Below are 27,222 nucleotides of genomic sequence, written 5' to 3' on the forward strand. Positions count from 1 at the left end.
TGACTAGCACAGCTACAGCAGCTGTGAGTACAAATCTAGTGGATTAAAAATAATATAAAAAGTACAAATCACCAGGACTGTACTTAAGTTCAGTAATTGAGAAAATGGATTTTGTTACTCTCTAATAATTAATGTATGAGCTACAGTCAGCCACCCATCCCACTGCTATGTAGTATTTATTTTTAAACATATTGTGTGTTTCCTAAAAATCCATTAACCACTGAGACCCTGCTGATCCGGATGTCCCCCTTAAGGTAAGATAAAATACACCTTTATTAGTCCCACAATGGGGAAACTGCAAACTTATAGGGAAAATTTGTTTTGCCTATTAGTCAAGCAAAAGAAAATTAATCAGAAACAGATTTTTTAAATTACCTAATTAAAATTAAACTTTACACACACACACACACACACAAAACAAATTCAAAACTCAAACAGATTTTTTTTGCATTGTTGCCAAATTACATTCACTGAAACAAATCTGGATGTCTTGTACGTCATGGATACACTGTATTCCAGAGTGAGGTATTTGGTCTCTGGTGGATGTCAACTAGACTTAAAGGCTCTTAATTTATTTATGCATCTGCCATATCCTGCTTCAATGTTTATATTTGATTTAAAGACAGCTTTCACAAATTTAAAGACTTGTAAGCATCATGTCTGACTCCTTGCACATAACTGACAGACCCTACAAAGTGTCTGTGAGGCTGAAGAGACTAATGTGCCTTTGCTCTTGAGTAAAAAAAACGTTACATTTCAATGATGGATATTAATCTAAAATTGATAAAACTGTTAAAGGCAGCTCAACAACCAACATCAAAACAGTATTCATCAATATCTTTATTATTTACAATAGGCTTAACACTGATAAGCAGAACTTCACAGTAATATAACGTGAACTTTAAATTAAAAAAAACAAAAACACAAAATATATATTTTGTACAATAAAAAAGTTAATGTTAACATCTCTGCCATTGTCATCCCTGTTAAGATTCACATATTCCATTATGGTGTGTCTTGTGTGTGTGTGTTGGTTTACATTGCACTCATACAACTGAAGAAGTGGCCTTTGGTATAATGATGTGTATGTAAGTTTTCCAGAGCTGCTCTCCAAAACAGAGAGATGGAAGAAAAAAAACAGATATACAGAATATATGCAGGCAACATAAATAAATAAAGCCAATGCAGAAGACTGATAATGAAACTGAGCAGAAATATTGTGGTCAGTTCAAATTGGGGGAGGGGGGGGGGGGGGGGGGGGTTGTCATTGGTACCCAAACAATTAAATGACACTGTAATCATTGATTGAATCTTAACATGTTTTATTTCATGGAAAAAAAAAAAACAATCTAGAAAAAAAAACAACAAAAAAAAAAACATCCAGACTGGAAATATGTTTGATTCTGGAAGGTCATGTTTTTATTCTTTCACTCTTTGAAAAGGCTTTTTTGGGAAACCTGTTCCACACAGATGCACTAAAAATCAGTAGGAACTTAAAAGGCATACAGACCAGACTGCTACCAGGCAATTAATAAGAAAAATGTTTCAGATTAAACTTCTGACGTGTTCATCTGAAACATGTCAAAAGCAGCTTGGATTTAGTGCAGCAAGCTCATGTGTCATTTGTTTGAGAGGAAACCTACACAGGTCTGGCTGCACTTATAGTGTTGATGGCCCCTAAAATGACCCACGTAACTGAGTGTCCAAATACTAAACCCAAACAAACAAGTGCACCTTTTGGTTTCAAGTTTGCATCTGACCGTTAGTGTCCAAATGATAGAAATGCATAATGTAGCGATAACCTCATCACAGCCTCAAGGCAAAGAAACACATGAATGTTTTAATGATGGACTTAAACATTTCTATACTGTGATTTCTTGCAGTGACAGTGTGGCTATACATGAATTATTTGTTCACAAAAAGGCACCAAGAATCAGGAAAAAGGAAAAAAACAAAAAACAAAAACAAAAACAAAAACAAAAAAACAATGATGGCATTTTTCCAGCCATGTTATTTGAAAAGCACAGTGAGTAGAAATGAATCATCAGTTTGTCTCATAGAATCCTGTTTGGCCAGAAATGGAAACATTTTCCTGACACAGAGCAACACGAAATGGTGACCACAAACGAAATGCACCACAAAACAAGCTGACGATAAGTTTTACTTGGCAATCAAGTGTCATTAACAGACATTTTGAAAGTGTTATGGACCTGCAGTGTTTACAGATTCGATTTTGTAATCTTCAGATGCAACGTGTCAATGAACCAATGTGTCTTATCCAGGCCTTATCCAGTGTAAATTAAAATGTGAGCCAAAGCAAACAAAGAAAATAAAAATATGTGTGAGTTGTGTATGCACTGTACAGAGTTTTGTTTTGCTAAGAGAAAAAACAAAACAAAAAAAAAACAAAAAAACAAAAAAACAAAAACAAAGCAGCTGTTTCTGGACTTTTATTATTTAGTGTGACCAAAATTAGAACTATGGGCAAATAAACTGTAAAAAAAACAAAACAAAAAAAAAAACAAAAAAAACCCCCAACCCAATAAATAAAGAAAAATGGCACCATAAGAGATTAAAGAGTCATGCAGATGAACATTCGACCGGGTGCAGAACTGAAGAATAATACATTCATATAGCAGATATTCAGATCTGGGTGGATGGGCCTCAGTCTTGCAATACATCTCTACAGTCCAAAACATCGCTCTTTATACTGGGACCACACATAAATCTTTTGTTTCCTGGATATGAAATAAATCAAATATTTACATAACTCTTTTCTCAAAATAGGTCTGTGCTTTTAATAAAAAAAAAAAAAACAAACAAGAATAATTTAAAATTCAAGTTCATACATAGACATTCTAAAAAGCATTTTTCTTTGAACCAAATAATGTACAAATCGCTCATGTGCTGAAGACATACTGCAGTTTGTTTGTTGAGAGATCAGTACTGTGTCATTAGTGTAAAGTAGGTCTCTGCATTTTTCGTAGTGTTCATACATTGAAGAATCTGAGGCACTGAGGCCACGACAAGGCTACAGGGAATCCAGCACTGTCCATACTCAGAAGGACACTTAGAATAGAAACACTGTCCCAGTTCACCTGCTCATGCGGTACCCTGTGCTCTCCCTCTCCTCACTCCACTCTTTTGTGTAATGTGCAAGGAAAACTGGACATAAATATTGAAATGCTTTAGGGAGCTGAGGATGTTCCCCATTTATGTGGCACTGTGTTAAAGTTGTGAACATCAGTCACGTCACTGAAGCGAAGACAAATGCTGTGCATATGGTAAAGCACCCCACATTCACTTGTGTATGCTTCAGTATTGTGGGGAAATAAACAAAACGGATTCATAGAAATCTTTTCTTGTCTTTTTTTTTTTTTTTTAGATTTGATGAGCCTGTATTTGGTATTACTGAAATGTAAAGTCAGCGTTTCATTTGAGCTTATTTACATGCTTGTCAAATGAACACAAGTTTCAAACCTCTAAGTGATCCCTTCACTAGCTTTCAATGGTCTCACCAGGTGGGAATGTCACTGTCAAAACAACGGATTATTCTCTTAAGATTATTCTCAAAAACAAGACTTTAATCACAAAAAAAGAGCAGTTTTTGGGGGGGATTTATTCTTTTATCACAATTGTCCAACTACTGCTGAAAAATAGTGACTGCCACTTGCAATCTATGAAATAAAACTGACATAATAAGAAAAAAATGTGCACATAAAATAAAAGTGTCAAATTGAAACCCCAGATGGCTTTTTTTTTTAAATGGCTTATGGTCACCAAATTTCCCAGACAGTGAGCAAAAAACTCGTGACTCACATGTTTGTGAAACACTGCTTGAGCTTAAGTCAGGGAAAAACAGTTGACTAGTATTCTCAGTAAGGCTGGGCACAACCACCATCATTCTCGCTCAGTAATGTGACAGACTGACAGATAAGCAGAGGGAGCTTCACCTACTCTCTGGGCTGGCTACACACAGCTGATACACTCGACATTCATATAACAAAGAGGCCGTTATCGTCACGGCCTGGTGGAGACTTGTGGCGAAATATTTCATGGCGTGACTTAAACCACATTTAGTTTGGTATAAACATTTCTCAATATGTACAGGTCAGAGCAAAGTTAGTGTCCACACTGGCATTTTATGAAACCGTTGTTTGTAAACAATAAAAAGACAATGTTGTGTAGAGATTTCTTTGAGGTACATTAGAGATTCATCTCAATTCGTCCCCCAAAAAAGCTGTCAATAGAACCAGAAACATAAAAAAAAAGGGAAGATAAGTGATCTGTTGGGTAGTTAGGGGTGACGGTTGGTGTTGTCACAGTGGCTACCTCTGTACTACGTCACTAATCTCTTTAATACAGCTGTGCAGGTTGTCCAGTACAGTGTTGGGCCCCACATTGCTCAGTCCTCCTCCTGAAGATGAGGCCCTCAGTTCCTGCAGGCTGAGCTCCAGCTTCCCCACCGCCTCTCGAAAGGCAAATTTGTTCCTCATCTGAGGGATGCAGTCCACGTAACCTGAGCAGTAGTCTAGCAGCTGGTGGCCAGCGTCCAGCACCTGGCTGCTGGAGGGGCTTTCGGCGCTGGCGTGGAGGGCGCTGCTCAGGCACTCAGCGCACTCCAGCAGAGCTTCACGGCTGACCCGCTCCAGGGGTACCCTCTCCGCCTGCTGCCTGGTTCGCCGTAATGCCACCTTGGAACCGGCAGATGGTGCTGTGTGTGAGGACGAGGCAGTGGTGGTGGCTCCGTTGGCCATTTTGGTGGGCGTCGTGTTGGTGGTGGCAGAAGAAGAAGAAGAAGCAGAGGAAAAGGAGGAGGAAGATGCAGGAGGCACTTGTGGTGGTGGCACTGACGGTCTGCCCGTCGTCGCTCCTCCTGACGTTCGCCCTGACCTGTGACCTTTTAATGTGTCTCCATTCACTTCCACAGGTGCACCTCCTACCTGCTCCTCTCCGTCACCGCTGTAGGAGTGTTGCAGGCTGCGTAGAGTGGGAGGTGGGGGAGGAGCACACTTGGGTTTTACAAGCCGCGGCCTGTCCCGGTCTGCTTGGTGCTCAGACAGCAGTTTGAAGCGGTTCCCCTGAGAGTCTAGCCCGACCAGGTGCACGTCAGCTGGGCTGTGCTTCAGCGTGGGGGAGATCAGGACTGGAACTTTGTGGTTGTGAGTCGGTGCACCTGCTGCAGCTGAGGATGCACTCGAACCAGAAGACTTAGAGGGAGATGACCAACTCTGCTGCCTGTCCAGTCCTCCCCCACTCTCCTCTCTACCCTCCCTGACCCGGGAGAGACTGTCCGATTCCCCCACTTCCCCCCCAACTCCTGGTGCCCTCACCCCTACAGCAGTCCCCCGGGGTAGTAGCTTAGCTTTGGGCCTTTCCCTGATCTGTGCGGTCCCCTCATCCATCCTCCTCAGCAGAGTTTCTGAGGGCCGTGCAGCCCCATTCTCCGGCTGAGAGGTTGTGGAGGCAGTCCTCTCCAGAGGGGGTTTAGCACTGCGGTTCCTGGGTAAAGTTAGAGCCATGCGCTCCAGGTCTGGCAGCCCAGCCGACATAGAGGAGGTAGAATTGGACCTAGGAAAGGGTTTAGGCCCTCCAACTATACTTCCACCCTCCTCAGAAGAGGTTGTCTTTCCTGTCCGTAGGCCAAGGGTCTTTTTGATTAGTCTGGGGGTAAAAAAGCCAGCAAACCCACCCCAACTGCTGCCGCTCGTCACCTGTGAAGCAAGACCTCCACCAGAGGGTTTCTGTCCAAAAGCAGCCCCACAGCAGCGTGACTGAGCCTGGGTGGGCTCCCCATGGGAGTGGGAAGGAGAGGCAGAGAAGCCCCCTAAACTGTCCGACTGGGGCAAAGGAGGAGGAGCGCTGAAATCAGCAGTGGGTTCATATTTCTTGTGAGGCTGTGTCTCCATCTCTCGAAAAGAACTGCTCCTCTTGGGTGGCGTCGGGAGGTTCTGTTGGAGCTGCGAGGATGGTGAGGATGAAGAAGAGGAGGAGGATTTCTTCTTTATGAAGGAGCTAAAGAAACCAGCCTTGCGGTCTCGTGTAAATGTGCCCATGTCCTGTGCATCCTCTAAAAGGCTGCTGGGAGATTTATCTCGTGGCTGCTGTTTTCTGGGCAGAGCTGGGGAGCTGCCTGATCGTCCATCGCCTCCCAGCAAAGAAGCCCAGCCTGGAAAGAGAAGAGAGGAATGGATTAAAACAACAGATTAAAACTGGGCCGATATCAACAGAAGCACATCCATACTTGTTCAAAGGTTGCTTAATATCTTTTTAAAAAAAAAACAGGTAGTGATGAATATTGATCTGAATTATTTTAGCTCCCTTGCCTGTACATTAATATCCCTCATTCAATCAGACCTGTTATGATAAGAGACTATTCCCTTTAAAATTTAATATTCTCTTTAAAAGCTGTTCTTTCCTCCTTGGGGACTTATAAGTAAGGAAAAAGCATTTCAGGAAAGAGGATGGGAAGGTTCAAGGCCATGCCAGTCATGCACATTCACTCACTAATTTAAAGATTTACAAGCTGCTCTTGTAAAAGATGGGATGATGAATACACTTCTGGGATTTAATGATAACACCAGTCAAACAGAACCTGCCCAACCCCTGATAGTAGGAAGGCTGTTGTATAACTTTGCTAAAGGACAACAGATTTTCACAAGCCTGCCAGCCCTTCAATAAACGGAGAATGGTGCACAAATTCCACTAACCAGGTGATCTACAAATGTTCTGTGAAGGCAGCAGCAAGCAAGTTGACAATATTGTCCCTATATCTCTTACACTCTCTTCATCAATAACGTGCATTTTAATATAAACGCATACAAACAATACATATTCATAACACATTGTGGTGAATGGTAATGGCTGCATTAACATGACACTTCTATCCAAAGAGCTTTACCATTTGCTTCTCATTCACACACAGACACACACCACTAGTATTAGCATCGGGTGCAGTTTCAGGAACACTTTGCCATGTGGACAGCAGGAGCTGTGACTGAACCGCCAACCCTGGGATTAGTTTATAGCTCACTGTAGCTCCTGAGCCACAGTCACATGATTACATACGATAACAAAAAGTATATTATATAGATTGTGGTTTTAATCTTTCATTATTTTGTACACATTTCTGCACAATTTGGGACAATATTTCTTTCTTGTCTTGTGCTTCACACCTTTGTGAAAAGTTCTGCATATCACTTTTACTGGATTTATGGCTTCATGAAGGCTACTGTTCCTTTTATTGGCGAATACTTGTGTTTTTGGACAAAAACATACAAGATGAACTAAATGGTCACAGTGGCAAAAAAAACAAAAAACACAAACAAAAACAAAAAAACAGACCAAGACACAAAAATAAATAAAAAGGGCAGACTATCTTCTTTACATAAACAAATCTTGAGATCCCTCGAAACACACAACTGAACATGATTTTATTTTCAACTTTAAAGCAATAAATATGTAATAACTTAAACAAGACAAGACAAACAACAGACAATATAATGATATAATGGAAATTTAATATTAGGGTTAGTAAATATTCATACAAAGCCTTGATTCCTTTTGTTAACTCACATCAACGATGACAGACACTTTTCATTTATATACACATATATATATACGTGTGTGTGTGTGTGTCAGAGACAAGGAACTATTGTTCAGCTGAACATGGAGATGACTCATTAAACTTGGGAGGTTTGAGGTTGACTTGGAGTGACCACATAGATCACTTAACAGACTAACTAAAACCGCATTTAAAATGCTGCAGGAAGCTGAAATCACTTAATGCTTAAATGCTGTGTTTTTATGTACAGTGCATGGAATTAGTGTGTCCTGTAAAAAAATGTATTAAGAAGAGTTGAGAATTGGCTAGAATGACAGATATTGAATCAGTCTACTATGATCAGCTGTCTAATAAGTTCTTTGGGGATAATGGAGGACAAAGGGCCGTTAGATTGAACATAATGGCAGTCACACATAGTATTTAAGAGTAATAGTTTTTAATTTTCTCCATTATCCCTCAGTACAATATGATGTTGGCAAAGAAGGCACAATTTTCAGTATCTCTAGGGAGCTTTTAATTGTTGCTGAAGGATTATTTTATGAAATCGTTATGTTATTGTTTTGTGCTACTTTTATCTTTCAAATCTTTTAATTGGTGGAAATGAGAACTTAGGTTTCATGGATGAAAAACGAAAACCTTGAAGCTTAGAAATCAAATATGTTTTTACTACAATTCTTAAGTGCTGAAACAATGGTGTAATTCGGGGCCAATACAGGGACACTTGTCAGGCTGTGCATGCAGAACTGCTGTGAGACAGCACTGATCAACTGACTGGCAGTCAGTTGGTAAGGAAAATGACAGCTCTTCTTCTCAGGCGGCAGGCTTGGCGACGCTGCAGTTGACTCTCTGAATCGGCGTCCTCTGGTGTACCTGCAGAATCATAATGTGGTGCATCTGACTGGTTGGTAGTAAGGTAGGGATGGCTGGCTGTACCTGAGTGGCTGTGCGTGCCGTGGTCAGTGCGTCCGTCCAGTCCACCCTCGATGTTTTCCTTGTTTTCTGTGTGCTTGTGGGGTGTGCGAGCTTTGGAAGGCAGCAGGGGCATGTCATGACTGAAAGAGTGCAATGGTCCACAGTGACCAGAGGAGGCTGTCTTACAGAGCTCCTCTGCTACTTCTGTAATGTACAAAAAAGAAAATACTCTGTTGAGCGGAAGCCATCACCCAAATCCAACTCAGTGTATGTAGTGTACATTTGCTGAACAAACAAACCAAAAGAAATAAGTGTCAACTCTCACTGAATTTTGTAAGTGAAACTCTTGTTTTGTTTGTGCAGGTTAAACTCTCTCTCCTCTTTCTAGCATTACACTTTTCTTCCTCCTTGCCTACTTTGTATTCTTGACTAAAAGTTTCAGTTCCCTGTCAAAACACATGAGCTCAACAGGCAGCTGACTTGCATTCAAAAGAATAAATAGAAACTGTCTAACTACAGCTCCCTTAGAAGCTCCATGAGAGCGGCTTTTGAGGTTCACAAAAGACTGACAGTTTAACTCCTCGAGAATTGAGAATAAGCTACGTTTCACTGTACCTTCAGAGATGCTGGAGTCATGGAACATTGTTTCGAAGGCTTGGTGGATCTCTGCAAATGAAGGCCTGTCCAATGGGCTCCACTGCCAGCCTGGTAGAAAGACATAGCCATAAAGGCATATTGCTAAACGTGAGTATACGGAACATATTTTTTCATTTCTGTCTAAGATCAGGATTGCAAACTTTCGATCAGTATGGGAGGAGAAGCAATAAAGTGTGATGATAAAGGTCTGACAGAAACGTAAGAGAGATGAAGGGACATGGCCAACTGTCAGCCTCTATTCATGTCTCCCTAGTGCTGTGCGAGGGCTTGGTAAATAAGTAAGACGTAGGCCAGACAGCTATTACTCACATGCTCTCATGAGTTCATAGACTTTGGGTGGACATCCCTCAGGTTGTTCCATACGGTATCCTTTCTCCAGGAGGTCATAGACCTGAGACAGATCGATGCCAGGATATGGAGACATGCCATATGTGGCAATTTCCCACAGCAGCACCCCAAATGCTGTAAGGAAGAAAGTTTCAGAGGATCAAACATTAGGACAATAGAAATGAAGCACAATCGAGGAAAAAAGAAAATCAACATTCAGTATGACTGTGTGCACATGTATTGCTCACCCCAGACATCAGACTTGATGGAGAAGGTGTTGTACGCAAGGCTCTCAGGTGCGGTCCATTTGATGGGAAATTTGGCCCCAGCGTGAGCAGTGTAGGTGTCGCCAGTCATTAACCTGCTCAAGCCAAAGTCTGCAACCTTCACAACATGATTCTCCCCGACCAGGCAGTTCCTCGCCGCAAGATCCCTGAGGGGTGAGACGATGATGAGAAAGAGAGAGAGAGAGAGAGAGTGTGGAAAAACGAGAGAGGAAAGGAGAAAATGAGAAATTAATTTTTCACGTACTGTGGACAAATGCAAGGAGAAGCGTACATATACACACACTGACACTACTTAAGACTATTCCCTAACCTGTGTATGAAGTTCTTCTTTTCCAGGTATTCCATGGCAGAAGAGATCTGTGTGGCCATGTAGAGCAGCACCACGGCATTCACCTCCTCTTTGTCACACTCTCTCAAGTAGTCCAGTAGGTTGCCGTGTGGCATGTACTCAGTTACAATATAAAACGGAGGCTCCAATGTGCACACACCTATGTAGAACACATATTCAAACAACAATTGTGAATGTGGCTGCCAAAACCTGCAATGGAGGCAAGAATGTCTTGATAAAAACACTGGAGGAAATATGTGTAAAATTTGGTTTTGAAGAGGCACAGAAACATATAATTTATCCACTAAATTAAAAAAAATGTAAACAATAAAATACAGTCAGTGGTGTTCATAAACACTGACCTAGAAGCTGAACGAGGTTTGGATGTTTGACCTCCTTCATAACTGCTGCCTCTTTGAGAAATTCTTCAACTTCCATGGTGTCCTCCTGTTATTGCAGAAATGGAAAGAAGAACAAAAAAAAAAGAAAGAGAACTTTTACCAAGAGAGACAAATAGAAACAGTTGGAAAAATCTAACATATGGTGTCAACAGTGATAATGGTATGCAATACCAAAGTCCACCTGCAGGTGGTGATCTATAACCACTGTTCTGCCCATGCACCATCATTTAAAACTACAAAAGGTGCCATAAAAATATCCATTAAAAACAGGATATTTTAAAATTCAACTTTCCACAGTAAAGATCAGAGAATCCAAATATTAAAAATGGCCTTCGAACCTTGAGCGTTTTGACAGCCACCGTGAGGTTGTACTTTTTCCACACTCCTACATACACCTCCCCATACTGGCCTCCTCCCAGCTTGTGCTTCATGGTGATGTCTGTGCGCTCCATCTCCCACTTGTCATGGATGGGTGACACACCGTACACTGTGGGCTTGTTGCATTTGGGTGCTGGGTAGTGCAATGTGGTGACCAGGCCATCGGCTACAGTGGAGTGGTGGTGGACCAGCTCGGCCAGGGTGGCAAAACGGCTCTCGGACGTCACATACACCTGAGGGTGGAGGGGGAGGAGGAGACATGGAGGGGGGCAAAGACAGAAAAAAAAAAAAAAAAAGAGGATGAACTCTGGTGAAGACCGAACACCTTACTACTAACAACTAACTAAACAAGAGCGATAATCCTGCAGCTGTACAGAACAAAGCTTTAGTCAGTTAACTCTGCAACCGAAACACCACCAAATGGCAAGTTGTGGCAATTGTTCATGCATCTACCTTTCCATCAGAGGCTGTGTTGATCCGGTAGTGGTACACTCTCCCTTCATAACGCAGGGATATGGACAGCTGTCCGGGGCTGCTCTCGCTTTCCCGGACCAGAAAACTCCCATTGATGAGGGATGAGAGCAGGTACTCTGCAGCGCTGCGAGACACGGGCCCGTGGTACCAGCTATGCTTCTCCAGACTGTTGACTGGTGTGATGTAGTTGGAGGGCACCCAACCCTGGCCGTTCTTAGAGCGCACTTCACTCCACTCTCCATTCTGGTTGTAGCCCAGCACACGCAGCTTCTCACCTGGACACAGGAGGGAAAACGTGTAAGATTAGATCAAACGGTGGCAGAATTGTTAGGTGGTTACAAAGACTTGGTCATACAGTCACAGCTTTGATCCCAGCCTGCCTGCTGCCAAACTGCCCCTTAGATACGGTCGAGACAAATAAACTGTGAAAAATTCATGTCTGATTCTGATGTCATGATTTGATTTCTTTTCAAATTCAGACACACCAAAGAACAAAACTTTCTCATTAGGTCACCATGCTGGTCATAACACTTCATTATCAGGTCTCATAGAACTAAGAGGAGTCATGCATACGACATGCCTCTTGTTAAAACTACATCAAAAGCTATGGAACAATGACAGGGTTGGGTGAGCTGCATATCTGTCATAGAAGGCTTGGCAAAACCAGGCATGTAGCGACTTGGTGTGTTGTCTCTAGCTGTCTGTCTCTGACGTCAGCATGGAAGACATGAAGGAGCGGAGAAGCTTTTGCGTTGGAGACAGGAGGAGGGAGGGATCCATCAGTACAAAAAAAAACAACAACACTGAATGAGGGAGTGATCAGTCCTACAAGTCAGATGGAGGATAAGAGAAAGAGGAAAAGGGAAGAAAGAGAAGACAAAGGGCAGTGGCAGACTGGGAGATATGGTCTGGTAGGAAGCAGACATTCAGCCTGACAGAGGAGGGATCTCTGCAGTTCTACCATCCATCCTCCGACTTTTTCTTCCTGTCTACATCTTCTTGGATGTAGAAATAAAAATAAAAATAAAAATACGCTATTCACATTATAAAGTAATCCAGCAGCAATGTATTTGCACATACTTGATTGGACAGACCAGCTGCATTGATGCTGCACTGCTGCAAACTTGAGCCTGATTTAACTTTTTTTTTTTTCTTTTTTTTTAAACCAGACAGGCCTGCAATTTTTTAAATGGAGCCGCCTGTGTTGGCACCCCCACTGCAATACCATACTGGTCTTGTTGAAATCAATGAGGGGGCTGCATTTTTTCATGACAGGGCTGAAAGTGGCCTTAGGCTATCGTGAATCAGTCCCATAATACCTTAAAACTGTGAGAAATAGCAGCTGCAAGGATTGTGTAATACACTAACATTAAGCAGCCCAATACAGTAGAGTAAACATTTGACTAACACAGCTAAGTCCAGTCAGTAAGACAACCATGGCCCACCAACACATAACCACTAACCAGAACTGCAGGTCAAGCTCTTAGAACGAAACACACTATGCCAGAAATCCACAGAGCTACATTAAACAGAGATGGTTATCCACATCCAGCCCACCAATCCACCAGTCTCCTCTGTGTCTGTCTTCTGTGTCTCTAAGTTTTGTTGGAGTGGAAATACTGACTGCCTCCCTCTCACACTGGGAGCCATGTGTGCCTGAAGCTGGGCTCTGGTCTGGCCTAGCCTGGTTTGGCCTGGCACGGAGAGGAGACCATGATTAGCCCCAGACGAGAGCCTGCTAAGTCCCCTCTCTGTGATCAGCCTCTGACCGCTGCGCTCATCCACCTGTTATTATTGCAGTTGAACAAATTCCATATTAATGCAGCATTACAGGCATGCCGGGGTGTTTCCATGTGACAGAGCAAAGAGTGGGACCGATAGGAAAAGAGCAGTGGAGCCGGGGAGCGCACGTGTGCTTGCATGAGGACAGGAATCTCAGATTCACTCCATGAGTCAGGGTCTAAACATCATTTCCATCCCAGGCAGTTGCCGTGGAAGCCTTAAAACGATGGATAATTCACACACGCTGCCACGTTTAATGCTTTAGATCAGTTGGGGACACAAGCCTGGCTGTGTCTGGATAATATTATGAGGATATTTTAAGCTCATTACTCAGGGGAGAGCTTGTTGACCAGTTAACTGCTGCTGGTTGAGAGAGGAGATTTAGAAGAAAGAGTGTGTGTGTGTGTGTGTCTGTGTGTGTGTGTGTGTGTCTGTGTGTGTGTGTGTCTGTGAGACAGAAAGGGGAATAAAGATTAGGAAAATAGTGAAAAGATTCAGACATAATATCACAGGCATTTTAGTTGTCTGCACACGTCTCAGATAACATTCCCTTGTTACAAGCTTTAATATTATTTTTCAACCTCTGCACCAGTGTATAATAAAGCATTTGGCTCACAGGTGGTTAAATTATAGTTTGAAAGAAGGATGTGGTGTGTGTGGGTGGCTGGGTGGAGGACAAAAAGTCATAGCTATGGGCTACATATTTGCTGATGTCACAAAAAGGTGAAGTTACAGTTACAATTAGGTAAGCTCTATTGACACACAACATTCCTCTGGTATAACTACACTTAACTACTCATAAAAGAAACTCGTCCTAGGAGTTTCAGACCTGCCAATCACTGGCCTTGCCTTAACAGTTTTACAGATGACTCTTTGCTAAACAAAAGGAGATCATTCTGTTCTGTTGCTTAGGAAGGTGTGGTGGAATCAATGACACAGAAAAATCTCCACTGGAATAACATCACAATGCCAAGCAACAACCTTTAGTGATGAAACATGGAAACAGTGTACCTGAAGACCAGTCTATCAAGTCTTACGGTATCACATGACATGACAAAATCTTTTTTGTGAAATCGTGATTTGGTGCAGCGAGGCAGCTGATGGGTAGATAACAAACTCATTGATTAAGATTTGTGGCCAAAGCAATTACTCTACTGTGGTGTTTTTTTTTGTTTTGGTTTTTTTTTAAATCACGCTCCCATGTCATTGTGGTCATTGCTTACCTTTAGTGATGCTGAGCGTGTTGTCTCCGCTGGCGACAAAGTCATAAAGTGCAACGAAGAGGTTAGGGTCGCTCTCGGCCGCACCCAGCAGGTTCTCCTTGGAGCTCCAGCGCACCGCCTCCGTCAGCGCCGCAGAGTCCAGGCCGAACGGCCGGTGCAGAGCTTCTGGGGGGGAGAGGAGGAGCAAGGGTCAGGGAGAGAGAGAGATAAACTATGAGACTTGTAAACAAGCAACACTGTTTACAAAGATCAAGGGTGAAAGTAAAGAATCAGAGTCACTAATAACCCTCTTAGCAGAAACTGATATGAAAAAGCTATGCCAGTTCAAATAGGTTGCAGTGCAGCCTCATGGCAAGACTGATGATCTCTAAACAACTAGAAGAGATTTAATTCTCCATACTCCTAGGAGTCCGTTTTGCAGGTTGTCTACCTGTCTGTCCAGGCTCAGCCTCTTGCCTGAAACCTGTGTGGCGATGATGGCCGCTCAGAGCAGCCCACTCTTCTTCAAAACTGCTGCTTGCCTGAAGGCACCTCAAAAGCATTACTCTAACCAGTCCACTCTCTGAAGAGCACTGTTATCACTGACTGCACTCACAGACCTGCTGTGTCTAGCCTGAGCTAGGTAAGATCTGAGGTGGGAGTGTTTTTTGTATGTGTGTATATACAGGGAGTGAGAGGGTGGAGCTACAGGTCCACTGGGATACGAGAGATCCTCTCTCTACACAGGATGCAGTGATTTCCATTGCTACACAAAACACACCCACAGACACACAATTACGAAGTAGTACATGCGTAACCGGTGCGCACTACACTCAACAGCTGCTGCCAATGTCACTGCATGTCTGGACAGCTGCTAAGCGAATGGGAGGAGGAGGGTGGTGAAATGGAGGGACGGAAAATGGAGAACAAGTTCTTAAGTACAAGCAACTTTAAAACAGAAAAGATTTTAAACAGACTGTTTTTTCTTCCTTGATTTATTTTAGACAAATTCAATAAAGAATGTTATGAAATACAGCAGCTTGGCAAAAAATTATAAAAAATAATTGTATGTGGCCACATTATACTGAGTGGTGTTTATATTTTGTCCATGTGAACATATTAAAAAACAACAAGGAAGGAAGCAATATAAACCCCAAAATGATGACCATAAACACAGGTGACCTGGCTGCATTTATTTTTACAAGTGGCTATAGGACTTGTATGCATAGAGCTCAAAATAAAAAAGTGGCTTGGCAGTGAACTACATTAGCAGAGACTAACCATTACTTCTGTATAATGGTGTGGTTTTGAATCCTATATGTTCTTTTTGGTTTTTGTCAAAATGCCACTAAACAGCTTACGTTAAGGAAAAACAAATCAGATGATGTTTGATACGAAATGTTAACAGAAACACAATATAAGGCACAATGTTTTTCTTTCAGTGCTAAACATGTGCCATGACAACAAGCTACCGCCTACACACTCAGGAAAAATTTTAAGGAAGAAACTTGTTGATTCATAACTGTTCCTTCCTCCTACAGCAGTTCTCTTTACTGTAAGATCAGATGAATTTATTGCATTACATTTATTGCCAACAAGGTCAGGTTTTAGTAAAGATGGCAAAAAATACTCTGTATGTTGAACAGAGATAGAAATACAGTTTGCAATGTTTAAACATTTAAGTGAAATGCTCACTGAATGAAATGAAAACTAAAAGACTAAATTTAAGCCAATACAACAAATGTCTAGTCTCATCTCACAATTTAAATACATCTCCTAGGTCTGGTAATAGGAGAGCCAACCACGCTGACAAATGCAAGAGAAATGTCATGAAGCTGAAAGGAAAGTGATGTAAAACCTGACACAAACTGTCACAAAAGCAGCTGACAGCAAAATATGAACCCCTACGGTCAGCTAATGAGTGAACAACCACACACAGCTCAGAAGTTAACATTACTTTCAGATTTGGTTTTTCCTCTGAGAATTAAAATCTGATAAATGTTAGATGCCAGACAACTTTTTATCATGAGGCCCTAATGAGTAAGTCTGTGAGAATGATGCAGGATTTTCACTCTAAGCTTCTAAGACACTGGCATGAATCTATGTGGTTAAACCATGTTAAACACTTCATTTTTCCTTGGACCTGTTTAGGCTGGTCCATGCAAAGTCAAAGAATTGTGTGAAAACCGTGGGCCACTGATCTAATCTTGCAAACGTTGGCAAAAATTCATTAGGATATTTAGCATTTTCCATTGTTAGTCTACACCATGTGGCAGGCACATGCCACACACACGGATAAGAGGAGAGAGGTTTTCCAAGTTGTGTGATCTACACAATGAAGCAGCATTAAACGGAACTAAACATCTTTCTCATTTGCCAAACTATGTCCCTCTATAATATCTATTTTGCCCACTCTACCACAACAACTACACACAAGCCTTGCCCACCTTTGTTCTGGACCAGCATACACTGTAGTGCAGCGCTGGCTGTGACCTGGCTCAGCCACAGTTCCCAGTACATCTTCTGCTCTTGCCTGGTCAGCTACCAGTCCCAGTATCCAAAGAAACACGGTAGTTTTCTTGATCCGTTGTGCTGACTCCGAGCAATTGTTTTAAAGCTTGACTGTGTCTATTTAGACTCAGACTCAGACGGAGACAGAAAAGCAAGAGGGTACATTCTCCTGGAAAAGCATAAGAAGAGCCAGCTAGTTCACTAAACCATCTCCTTCACTGTGGAGAACAAATGCTGTCTGAGAGGCAATCAGAGAGAGACAGAGACCCCCCAGACAAATTATTTGCCCATGCTGTCCTTGAATCAAACCACCTAAACTTCTGAAGTTACAGTAGTGACTAGCAGACTCCTGCTGAGAACTCCCTACGAGCTTTGATGTGGCCTAGGAGAGTCAAGATTTCCAAGGTCCATCTGGAGAGTACAGACGTCCATGACTGATGTTCGATGTGGTTTAACGTACTGTAAAGGATGGCAAAACATGGCAGAGAGAGGGAGCGAGAAAGGCGTGTGGTATGGGGGGGGGGGGTAGCATGTATAAACACAAGTTGGGGGGTAGGGCAGGGTATATGGTATGGTGGAGGAAAGTTGAGCTGAATGTGATGTGTGTGCATGTGTGTGGGAGTGTGCAAGGCCTGGACCAGCGCTGTGGCCAACAGCAGATGGCTGGTCTTGTTCCCCTGGGGGGGGGGGGGGGGGGGCGTCTTACTGACCCCCACTTTTCTTCACAGTGAGTGTGTGTGTGTGTGTGTAAATGTGCATGACTACAACTGCCGTAGCCAGGCTGAGCCAACTGTCAGAGCTGCTCCTCTTACATAGCTACATATCACATCACTCTTCTCATGAAATAGTGATATTATGCCATACACGTTTGTCAAAGGTCTCTATTTGAGTAATCTCAATTCCAGTCATGAAGGACAAACTGCAAGACTCAAAAGAAAAGTATTCAAAAGCTCAAATCAAGCAACCTATTCACATCGAATTGTTTTCGTGGCGTGAGCCAGTTTCATTAGGTTGATCATATTTATTAAATCACTTTTAAAGGTGTTTTAAATCTAACAGACTAACAGAAAAATGCTGTACTGCTTGGCCAAGCTCAAACCTAATGTGCTGAAACGTTTGATTGAGGGAGCAGTTGGCCAGCGTGGGGCATGTCGTGTGCCCGTCCGGGTGCCTCAGTGTGTGTGTGTGTGTGTGTGTGTGTGTGCTGTCAAGTGTAGCACATGTGCGTAGTGAAGAAACTACGGCTTTGTGTTTAGCAGGGCTGAGGGGGTATTTGCAAGTCTGAGGGGCACGCCAAGCCTGCACCCCCCCCCACCCCCCCTTAAGACAGCTGGGACAGAGGTGACCCTGGACCCAAAGCACACATAACATGTAGACACACATATCCACATCATATGCACACACATCAATGGTGACACTATCTCCTTGGCCTGTCCCTGGGCCCTGCTGCTTTCCCTGCAGCTGTTTGTATAAGTGTTTGTGTCCCTGTGTAAGCTTTCACTTAACTAACCAACCACCTTGTACCAAAGTATTAAACAACACAATAACATCACTTACACACCCTAATCAAAAACAATACAGTTCATATCTGAAGCCCATGACCAGCGAGGTAAGAGTGTATTTTTAGCTGCTGGAGAACAAAACACAGCAACATGACATCCAGAAATAACAGAGCACATAGTGATCGCGGTGTGGAGATAGATGGCTGGCTGCATGCAGGAAGCCGTAACAAAAACCTGAGACAATGACACGGATGAGACCCACGTACACAAGTCATTACATAAGCCAATAGGACTGGCCAGATTACATCCTGTGGCGGACGCAGACAGAAAACCCGAAGAAGAAGGGAGAGTCACAGATTTCTACTAAACAAAGTGAACTGGAGCCTGGGAGACTGGTTTACAGTGATCTACTGTACGAGGTAATCTAATACCAGCATGTATTTGTCTTCTGATATTCACTGAATCACCCTGAGGCTCAGTGATACATGATCATGTTGTAACAGCTCTATCTGCTTTCTCATAAACATAATTACAGACGCACTGTTTGTGATATCAACACTCTTTAATGACATAAGCTGCATTTGAAGAAACATTTTAAGATGTGGCCAGGTACTGCCAGGAATTTCAAAGTTAAGGACTTAAGTCAAGTCAGTTATATTAAATTAGCCCCAAAGCACTGTGTGTCAGCTGGCTTAAAAATCTCTACAGAATAAGGCACCTTTAACCCTTCTTTTCCCCTCAACTTAATAGGGAAACACTCAAAAAAAACCAAACATTTTGATCTGCCAAAACATGAGAGAAACATGGGAAAAACAAACAAGAAATCATTCCTCTAGGGCTCATATCCAATACATCCAACAGGTAACATGTACAGAGCCACAACAATTAACTGACTGGCCAACAAAAGACAATCAACTATTTTGACAAGCAAAAGATGAAAGATATTTGTAATAAAACAGTTCATTTTGTTCATCATCATTGTGTTGTGAAAGGTATTTTTAATTTCAGACATTTTATATAATAACTGTTTAATGACTTTATCAATCAAAATTAATCAACAGTGGAAAAAAATATTACTTGACCTATATGTGCTTGCTTCTAACATGTAATAAGCTCATTTTCTATGCAATCCATCTACAGTTTGGGAAGCAGTCCATAGTGAATCCACGCCTGGAGCGGAGAGGAGAGAGTCAGTTGTTGTTCAAGAGGACTAGGACAATAGCCTCATTAATGCCACATTACAAGAGTGTGCATGTGCTTGTACTGGCAGAGGAAGATTTTCTTTTCTTTCTGAGGACTTCAGCTTTATTGTATGAAAACAGCACTCTTACTGATATCAGTCTGGAGCACTGTGAGAGATCAGTTTATCAGCAGTGCAACTATTGTGTGTACATAAATATATATATATGTGTGTGTGTCTGTGTATATATACACACACACACACATATATATATACATATACACACACACACAATACCCACATACATGTATGCACTTGTCTGGTGCCCACAGTTCACTCACTGCACGATTCACACGTCTACCTCAATCAGATCCCCCCGTCTTTAACAAATCTTGGTGTCGCAAACCCCTCTGAGTAAGTAATTACACACACCCAAGCAAGCCGCTGCTGGGAACGCCTGTGAATGTTGTCTATCCAAGCTCTGTCCATACAGCCATCATGTCTGCTGTCTACATGAAAATACGCCAATTAGGGAGTGGACAAACACCAGTCTGGGCCTTAGGGCCAGTGGATCATTGTGGAATGGAGAAGAATGGAGCCCTAACCCGCAGCTCACCCTGCCCTGCCCTGCTCCTCTCAGGGCTCGTTATGGGTTAATAATGGGCTCTAAGTGCTTCTCTCTAGGTGTGCTGGCAAATAAAGCTAAGTGCTCCTTAATGTGACAGCAGAGAGGATTAGCTGCATATGATAACTTGAAACTAACTGAAACTAACCTGTTTCACACACAGAGCAAATATGGCCTGACTAGCTGAGGCCAATTATATAATCTAATAGACCAATTATAATTTGATACATACAAAACACAGAGTTACCCTGAACTCATCCAGGCTCTCTGACCTGTTTGGTGCAGAGGTACATGGTGTCTGTGCTTAAAAATATCATTCAGTCCTTGGGATGTAAAATGAAAAAAAAAAAAAAAAAAAGCAAAAACATGCTTTTGGATTGTTAACAAGTATTTCTACTTCAGGCTTGCTCAATCCCCAAGTCACAAAGAAAGTGTGTTTTTCTGTCCAGCAGAAGCCATAAATTCATACAAAAGTACACAGAGTGGAAATATGAAGCTGACATAACTACAGTAGATGTCAGAGCACTGTCTTCTCTTGTCTGCCTGCTCTTGTCAGATACATCATACACTGTGCCGTAAGTAGATGATGTAAAATGGCAGAGGTGTGTGTTTATGTGGCCAGCTCACACCCACAGGTAAAAAGGCGTGTTCACCACCGCAAATCTTTCCAAAGCCTGAAAAGGACACTCTCCTTGTTGCCGCCTCCTTCCTTTTCTGCTTTCATTCTAATGAGGGTTTACAGTAGAACCCATGGATATTGATGTCTGAACAGTTAATCTGTGTGTGTTGTGGTTAAGCTGTGCTAGGGTGTAGATTTAAGCTGCTTTACGATGACTCAGTTTAAAGAATGGACTGGAGCCCAAACGGAAGATTTTACTTCCACTGTGCTCTTAGTCAGACAGCTGAGATGCCCCTGGCTGCAAAACCAACCCAGTGGTGCAACTATTTTCAAGGTATACACTATCCAGTAACAATATATGATTTATCTACTTGTCTATCACATACTCTCTCAAATTCAAAAGGATTAAAAGCCTTATGTAATGATAATACATGGCTTAACAGTGGAGCAGCAGGGTGCCAGAGTTGTTAATTATCTGAAATGAATAAACAGAGGCTGAAATGTAACTGGCAATCCTTCTTCGAACAAATCACTAAAAGTAATTTAAAATCAACAACTTCTGTCTCTTCTCAGAATAATCACATATATCACATGGGATATTTGAGTACATCGGGGCCACAGGGCGTCCAGATTAAGGGTTTTCGACCGACTGGTCAGCTGGTGGGCGATTACACTGAAAGAGTAGGACGTGCTGGATAATCCACAGAAAGAGATGCACCACATTACAACTTCACTGACAAGGACGGAAAGAGAGAGAGAGAGGGAGAGAGAGAGGGAGAGAGAGAGAGAGAGAGGGAGAGATAGAGAGATGTGTGTGTATGATGCATGTGTATACATGTGCGAGTGTTTACAGTAAGTGTGTGTGAGTGTGCATTTCCTGCCAAGTCTCCAGCCTGCAACACAGAAGATAAGCAGGAGTGATAATGCCAGCAACAGAGAACTGATCCTGGAAGGGAATCAATGCTTAACAGGCTTGGCAGAGGGACTGCCCCTCTTTCCTACCCCATATCTAATTTTCTCCCTGCTGCACCATCGCAGCTTAAGAGTGAGAACTCCGATTTAACCAGGAGCCACAACAACAACTTGGCTAGACCTCTCCACAAAGTTGAAAACATTTGGTGTTTTCAAGCTAACAGATGCAAGGGATGGTTTCACCATCTGCACAGCCAATCACTCACTGTTCAGATTAATCCTCACTCTTTAATGATATAAGCTGCAAGAGAGCTGAGGCCAAGGAATAAAAACTAGGACTGTGGTTTTGGGAACTACACAGGGTTGACTGGTAGCAGATGCAAAGGCTCAAGGCTGCAATTGTGTGTTGGGGTACAGGGACACACAGGCACAGCCACACGAAAAACCTCAGAAAAAAAAAAAGATAACTGAGCTCTTGGGACATTTAACTTTTCAAAACCTCCAATAATTATTTGTTCAATTTCTTAAAATATAACTACAGACCATTTTGATAAATCTCTCAATTCTGTTTTGTGGGTGGTAACATTAAGATTTTGGCACACTGCTATGAAGTTTTAGAGATCAATGGACATTTTACTGATTTTAATGTCACTAACTCTTCTAAAGGCAGATTTGGGATTGAGGCCCATGGCAACAGCCACGGGTTGTGATGGGCCAAAGAAGAGTCAGGCGGAGTTGGTCAAATGCAGGGACTAACAGTAGAGGCTCATGCTCGGGGACAGAGAGGCTTGGCAGTTAGTCGTAGTACAGGGCCGTCTTGGTATTAGGATGAAGGCACAGAGAAACATAAATGATTCAACACACAACCATTACAGAGTGCACAATGGTACACGCAGTCTTCAGATGTAAGACCATGTTTTCGATTGTGTTAAAACTCTCTATGCTTCCACAAACACATCCATCTAAACACACATATTGCCACCTATGGGACAATCAGTCAGACTCATCACTTTTGGCCTAATTTCTAGCCAGTTTCCACCAGAGGAGGTGTGGCCATGGCTCCTCCTAGTGGTTAATGGCAGTCACTAGGACTGACTAACTAGTTTATAATCAACAAATCATTCCTCGAGGATATTATCTTTTAAAGCCTTTTAAAGTCTCACCCATAGCCACTGAAGTGGCAGAAACTTGATTTTCCCCCGATACTGCAGTGGCTGCTGTGTGACTTATCCTTGTTGTTGCAGTTTTAGCACATATAGTCCACAGTAAAGTGGATTTGTCTCTAATCTAATTTCATCCGTGATGCAAATCAGCTTAGGCCCCTGGATCCTGGATCCAGGCATCTCTTTTCTCCTCTGAGCAGCTTTAATAGTGCTGCACTTTAGGTACAGCTGGCTCTGCATTCACTATCAGTACTGCTGCCAAGAAATATTCCAATCCACTCATCTGCCCTAATTTCTATGATCTGTTTAGAGTAAAAATAGATTATCATCTTGCTTTGTTGATATTATAAAAAGAACCTTCAGAAGTACCGTTACGGCTTATTTATATTGTCAATACACCAATCAGGCTAAACCAATCAGATTTTTTACAAGCAAGATATGTCTTCTTTTAAGAAAAGCAGATCCTGAGAAGTGACAAACTGCAGTGCAACTATGCAATGAAAATATGATTAATGAGGCCATTTTATCAGCAGATTCTTCCCTATGTGTCAGTTCGATAGCAAAGGACTCTCCTCACTGCAGTGTCTGTATCAGATGAACCCACTGCAGAGATGGAAATCTCTGAACTCCTGACAGGGCTAAAGGGGTGGAACCGTCAATATGTTGCAGCCACTGATTCACCAACACTGCACTTCAAACCAATACGCATCGCGGTGGCTGTCTGGATGGCTACCTTTGAATCAGCACAGAGGCGGTCTGCGCCCTGTCTGTCCTTGTTTAGCTCAGTGTTTTCTTGCTGGCCTGTCTGTCTGGCTGGGGTCTCATTGAGAGACAGGAATGCTAAATAAGTGATGAGCTGAGGAGAACCGCTGCACACCTGAGCAGGGGACAGGAGCTGACTCACCTCGTCTAAAGTGGACAAGAACAAAAAAAGAAGCCTAAAACAGGAATCTACAGAAGCTGAACAGCTCACTACTACAGAGGAGACATGAAGGAGCACGTCAAGAATCAGTTCACACCAACGCCATCCAGCCTCTTTGTTTGCCCTCCCATTAAATGACTCAGTGGTTTTAGGTATACAGACAGAAACTCTAGTGGAAGCATGTGCTTATCCAATACCCACCGACACTCACTGGAAAGTCAGGCAACAACACACAGGCATGTGCTAGTCTGTTATAAAGTGGTAACTAAGCTGGATTAATAAAACCACTTCAACATGCTGATCTCTGATAGCTTTCAGTAGGAACATTTGTGAAATCATGCTTCCTATGAAAACACAGTCACTAATAGATACGAAAACAAACTAACATTAAATCAGAGTTGTTGTTAACCCCACACCTCAGCCCACTGGCTGACTCACAGCTGTACTATGCATCTGTTCCTGCACTTCCTTTTTCTGCCATGACACTTCAACTTCCCCGAATGGGATCAATAAATTTTAGCATTACTTCCTAGACCAGAACTGGTCACATGATGTCATTGTCAAATAAGCAGAAATCATATCTGGCCATCTTATCATCTCGATCGCCGCCAATGCTGAACACATTAATCAAACGACAGACTACTGGTTGATTCGATTTAGTCATTTATCAAACAAATGAGGGCAGTTACATGATTATAAATTCATGGAGCTGCTTTCTTATGAGCATTTGTGATTTATTGACATTTTACAAACTAAATGATAGAGCAGTTTCTGGAAAGCAGAACCAGGTTGACAAATAACTTTTTGTGATTCAGCCCTGATGAACCCTGACATCCTGACAAATCAAAACAACTTCCTTAAAAGAGCAAGACCAAATTTCACCCACAAAGACATGCAAGATAATACTGCATCATTATCACATAAATAGACTACCAGAAAAAGGGTACTTTGATAGTCAATGGAAGACTGAGTGCACAGTCCCAAGCTTCCTCACTTAAGAGTCTTTGTTCTATTATTGTGTGCTTTGAAGAGTAGAAGTCTTTCTGCAGAGTGGCTATGTGACTGCATCCTGGCTGCTATAAAAAGGCCACTCCTGCCCCGACACCGGAGAGAACAGAACAGTGCCGACAGTGAGTGGTGCTGCACTTAGTGGGTCTGTCTTTCTGCGTACGTACTTCAGACTAAGGAGGGTTACTTTTCAGATTTGACAGCCAGGATCTGAAAATGCTTTCCATTCCCAAAAGCTTGCACCTTCCGCATGTCCTTGCTCTCTGCAACGGTGTGAGAAAGTTGGGTCTAGAACATCAGCGGAAACTAGGCAAGTTATGCCAGACGTTTAACATCTATGCAGCACATGTGAGGTGACCATCCATTGATACGACTGAGAAACAAAGCTAACTGCAGGCAGACAGACATAATCCCTATAAGAATAAAATGCATTAAAATGACAAATTTATTATAAATGCCACCTTGTAGGTATCCTGTCATTTTCATTACTTTCAAGCCCAGAACAGCCTCTGACAGACCCAGCCTAAGGGGAGAACCCTGGGAAGAAAGAGGCAGGCCATCTAGGGTACAGAGGCATTAGCGCTGGGCTGTGTCTCCATGGCTCTAAGGAGAGAGATGCTGTAGATCTGTACTCTTCTCCGTGACTCACAGAGCAGATAACACTATTAATGCAATGCACGTTTTCATGTAACCACTAACCCACATTATTCTTGTAATACATGAGTTACCCAGTGAATCCAGCAATCATGTGAGAAACGAGACATTAAGATATTGACTTGTAATCACACGAGAGCAGCTTTAAACTTTGATGTTTGCATTGCTGTAACCATATAATGACAGAAGGTGACTTAAATAATTCACACAGATTCCCACCGGATCAAACTGTGCAGTCAGCTGGCTGAGTGCGTTGTAACAGTAGAAATGATCAGACAGAGGATGTAAGTGAGCATGTGAAAACCACTAGGTAATGTAATGTGAGCCTGTGGTGGCTGCCATAGTGACTTAATGGAGCGGAATTGCTGCTAAACCCTCCGGAGGCAAGAATCACTGTTTACCAAAAGTATTGCACAGACTGGTCTTGGAGGAAAACTTAACTAGCTAACCTGCAGCCGTGACCCTTTCGGGATAGCCCAGAAGACTCTTCCTCTTTTTCAAAAACATTGCCTCTCCTTTTGGGATCTTTAGGTCACACGCACCGCATACATATGCTCCAACATACTGATACCACAGTTTCAAATATGACCAAGCCAGCTATCAATTTTCTGAATAAACTGCCTCATGTGTACTCGCACAGACAATGAACAAATTAACACACAGTAAAATGGATGAGACATGGAAAGCTAATGTTGGTTGGCATGGCTATTTCCGCTAACGCGTCGTTGTCAAACTAGCATGGACACAGCTAGCAGTCGCTAATCAGCAGCAAACAAATCAAAGTAAAACCGGACTCCTTCATCGTCACCCACACCCTTGTTAATAACGAGTTTTTCTCGTTACCTGAATGTTTCGTGAATATATTGATCCCTGGATCGGGCACGTTGACTGCAGCAGCCCTGCCCGGTGGTGTCCCGGTGCTACTGCCGGGTTCTCGGGGTCTCCTCCCGGCGCCGCTCCCCCGGTTCCCCTTCCCTTGGTGTGGTTGGGACGCGTGGGGCTGTGGTGGCTGGAGTCCGGTCGATGTGCCCTCACCGACGCGGCCTACCTGCTGTCCCATCCCGGTTGATTGGTGTAAGGACGTGTGGGACGAAGCGAGCAAACCCCCCTGCGCACCTCTGGCTCACATTCCCCCAAACTGGAGCGGCCTGGCCCAAACAGTCTTCCTCAATCCCCTCCCCGCTCTTCTTCACCGAGCTAACGTTAACTAGCCCGTATTAGCTCGTTTGGCTAGTCTGTTAGCTAACGCTAACATCTATCAGTGAAACCCACCCACCCTGCCTTTAACAATTAAATCGCAACCGCGGCGTGTGACAGCGATTGTCTCTATTCCAGTGATCCAGATGGTATCCGAGCAGGAATTAACAGTAACCGACGAGCGCGATTAGATCAAATCTGGAGCTTTTCAGAATCGTCTCGCCGTTGTCCGGCCGCTGCGCGCCCCCTCTGACGCCGCCATCTTTACCGCAGAACAGAGATGTGTTGCACAAGGCGGGGGGTTCGCCGCGATCCCCTGTCACCGTGATCCTCCTCCTCTCCAGCACCGACACTCGCTGACCGCGTCCCAACAATCCCCGAGCGCCGGTTCCAGCGGGCGGGGGGACCCATATGGTCTTTCTGTAGAAAAATGCACCTCTATCAGGTATAGTTTTCCCAAGAAAAACAGGCTTAACTTTAATTAAGGTGATATGGACTGTATTTTTATTATATAAATCTGTAGAAGATAAAAAAAGATTTTATAGATCACAATAGACTGTGTAAACTTGTATACACTGACTGAAGTGCTGAACCGTACTCACGAATTCTGAGTTTGT

The 27,222-nt window shown here is 42.9% G+C and overlaps 1 protein-coding gene across 4 annotated transcripts; it reads right to left on the bottom strand.

Moving 5' to 3' along the window:
- Nucleotides 1-3,304: 3,304 nt before the first annotated feature.
- On the bottom strand, nucleotides 3,305-26,859 carry abl2 (c-abl oncogene 2, non-receptor tyrosine kinase). Of its 4 annotated transcripts, none has more exons than XM_041040345.1 (11): nucleotides 26,252-26,859; nucleotides 14,334-14,495; nucleotides 11,308-11,603; nucleotides 10,815-11,087; nucleotides 10,438-10,522; nucleotides 10,058-10,235; nucleotides 9,709-9,893; nucleotides 9,443-9,595; nucleotides 9,092-9,181; nucleotides 8,498-8,680; nucleotides 3,305-6,169 (listed from the first exon to the last, which is right to left on the bottom strand). In XM_041040345.1, exons 1-11 carry the CDS (start codon nucleotides 26,466-26,468, stop codon nucleotides 4,329-4,331), a joined length of 3,663 nt encoding a protein of 1,220 aa, XP_040896279.1. In that variant the 5' UTR covers nucleotides 26,469-26,859; the 3' UTR covers nucleotides 3,305-4,328. The 4 variants fall into 4 exon arrangements, with proteins under 4 accessions (XP_040896279.1, XP_040896278.1, XP_040896281.1 ...); XM_041040344.1 differs by having other exon boundaries at nucleotides 14,334-14,498; XM_041040347.1 differs by lacking the exon at nucleotides 26,252-26,859 and adding an exon at nucleotides 14,764-14,949.
- Between the last annotated feature and the right edge of the window lie 363 nt (nucleotides 26,860-27,222).

The sequence above is a fragment of the Toxotes jaculatrix genome, chromosome 6 (assembly GCF_017976425.1).
Source record: "Toxotes jaculatrix isolate fToxJac2 chromosome 6, fToxJac2.pri, whole genome shotgun sequence".
In the NCBI taxonomy this organism is placed as follows: domain Eukaryota; kingdom Metazoa; phylum Chordata; class Actinopteri; family Toxotidae; genus Toxotes; species Toxotes jaculatrix.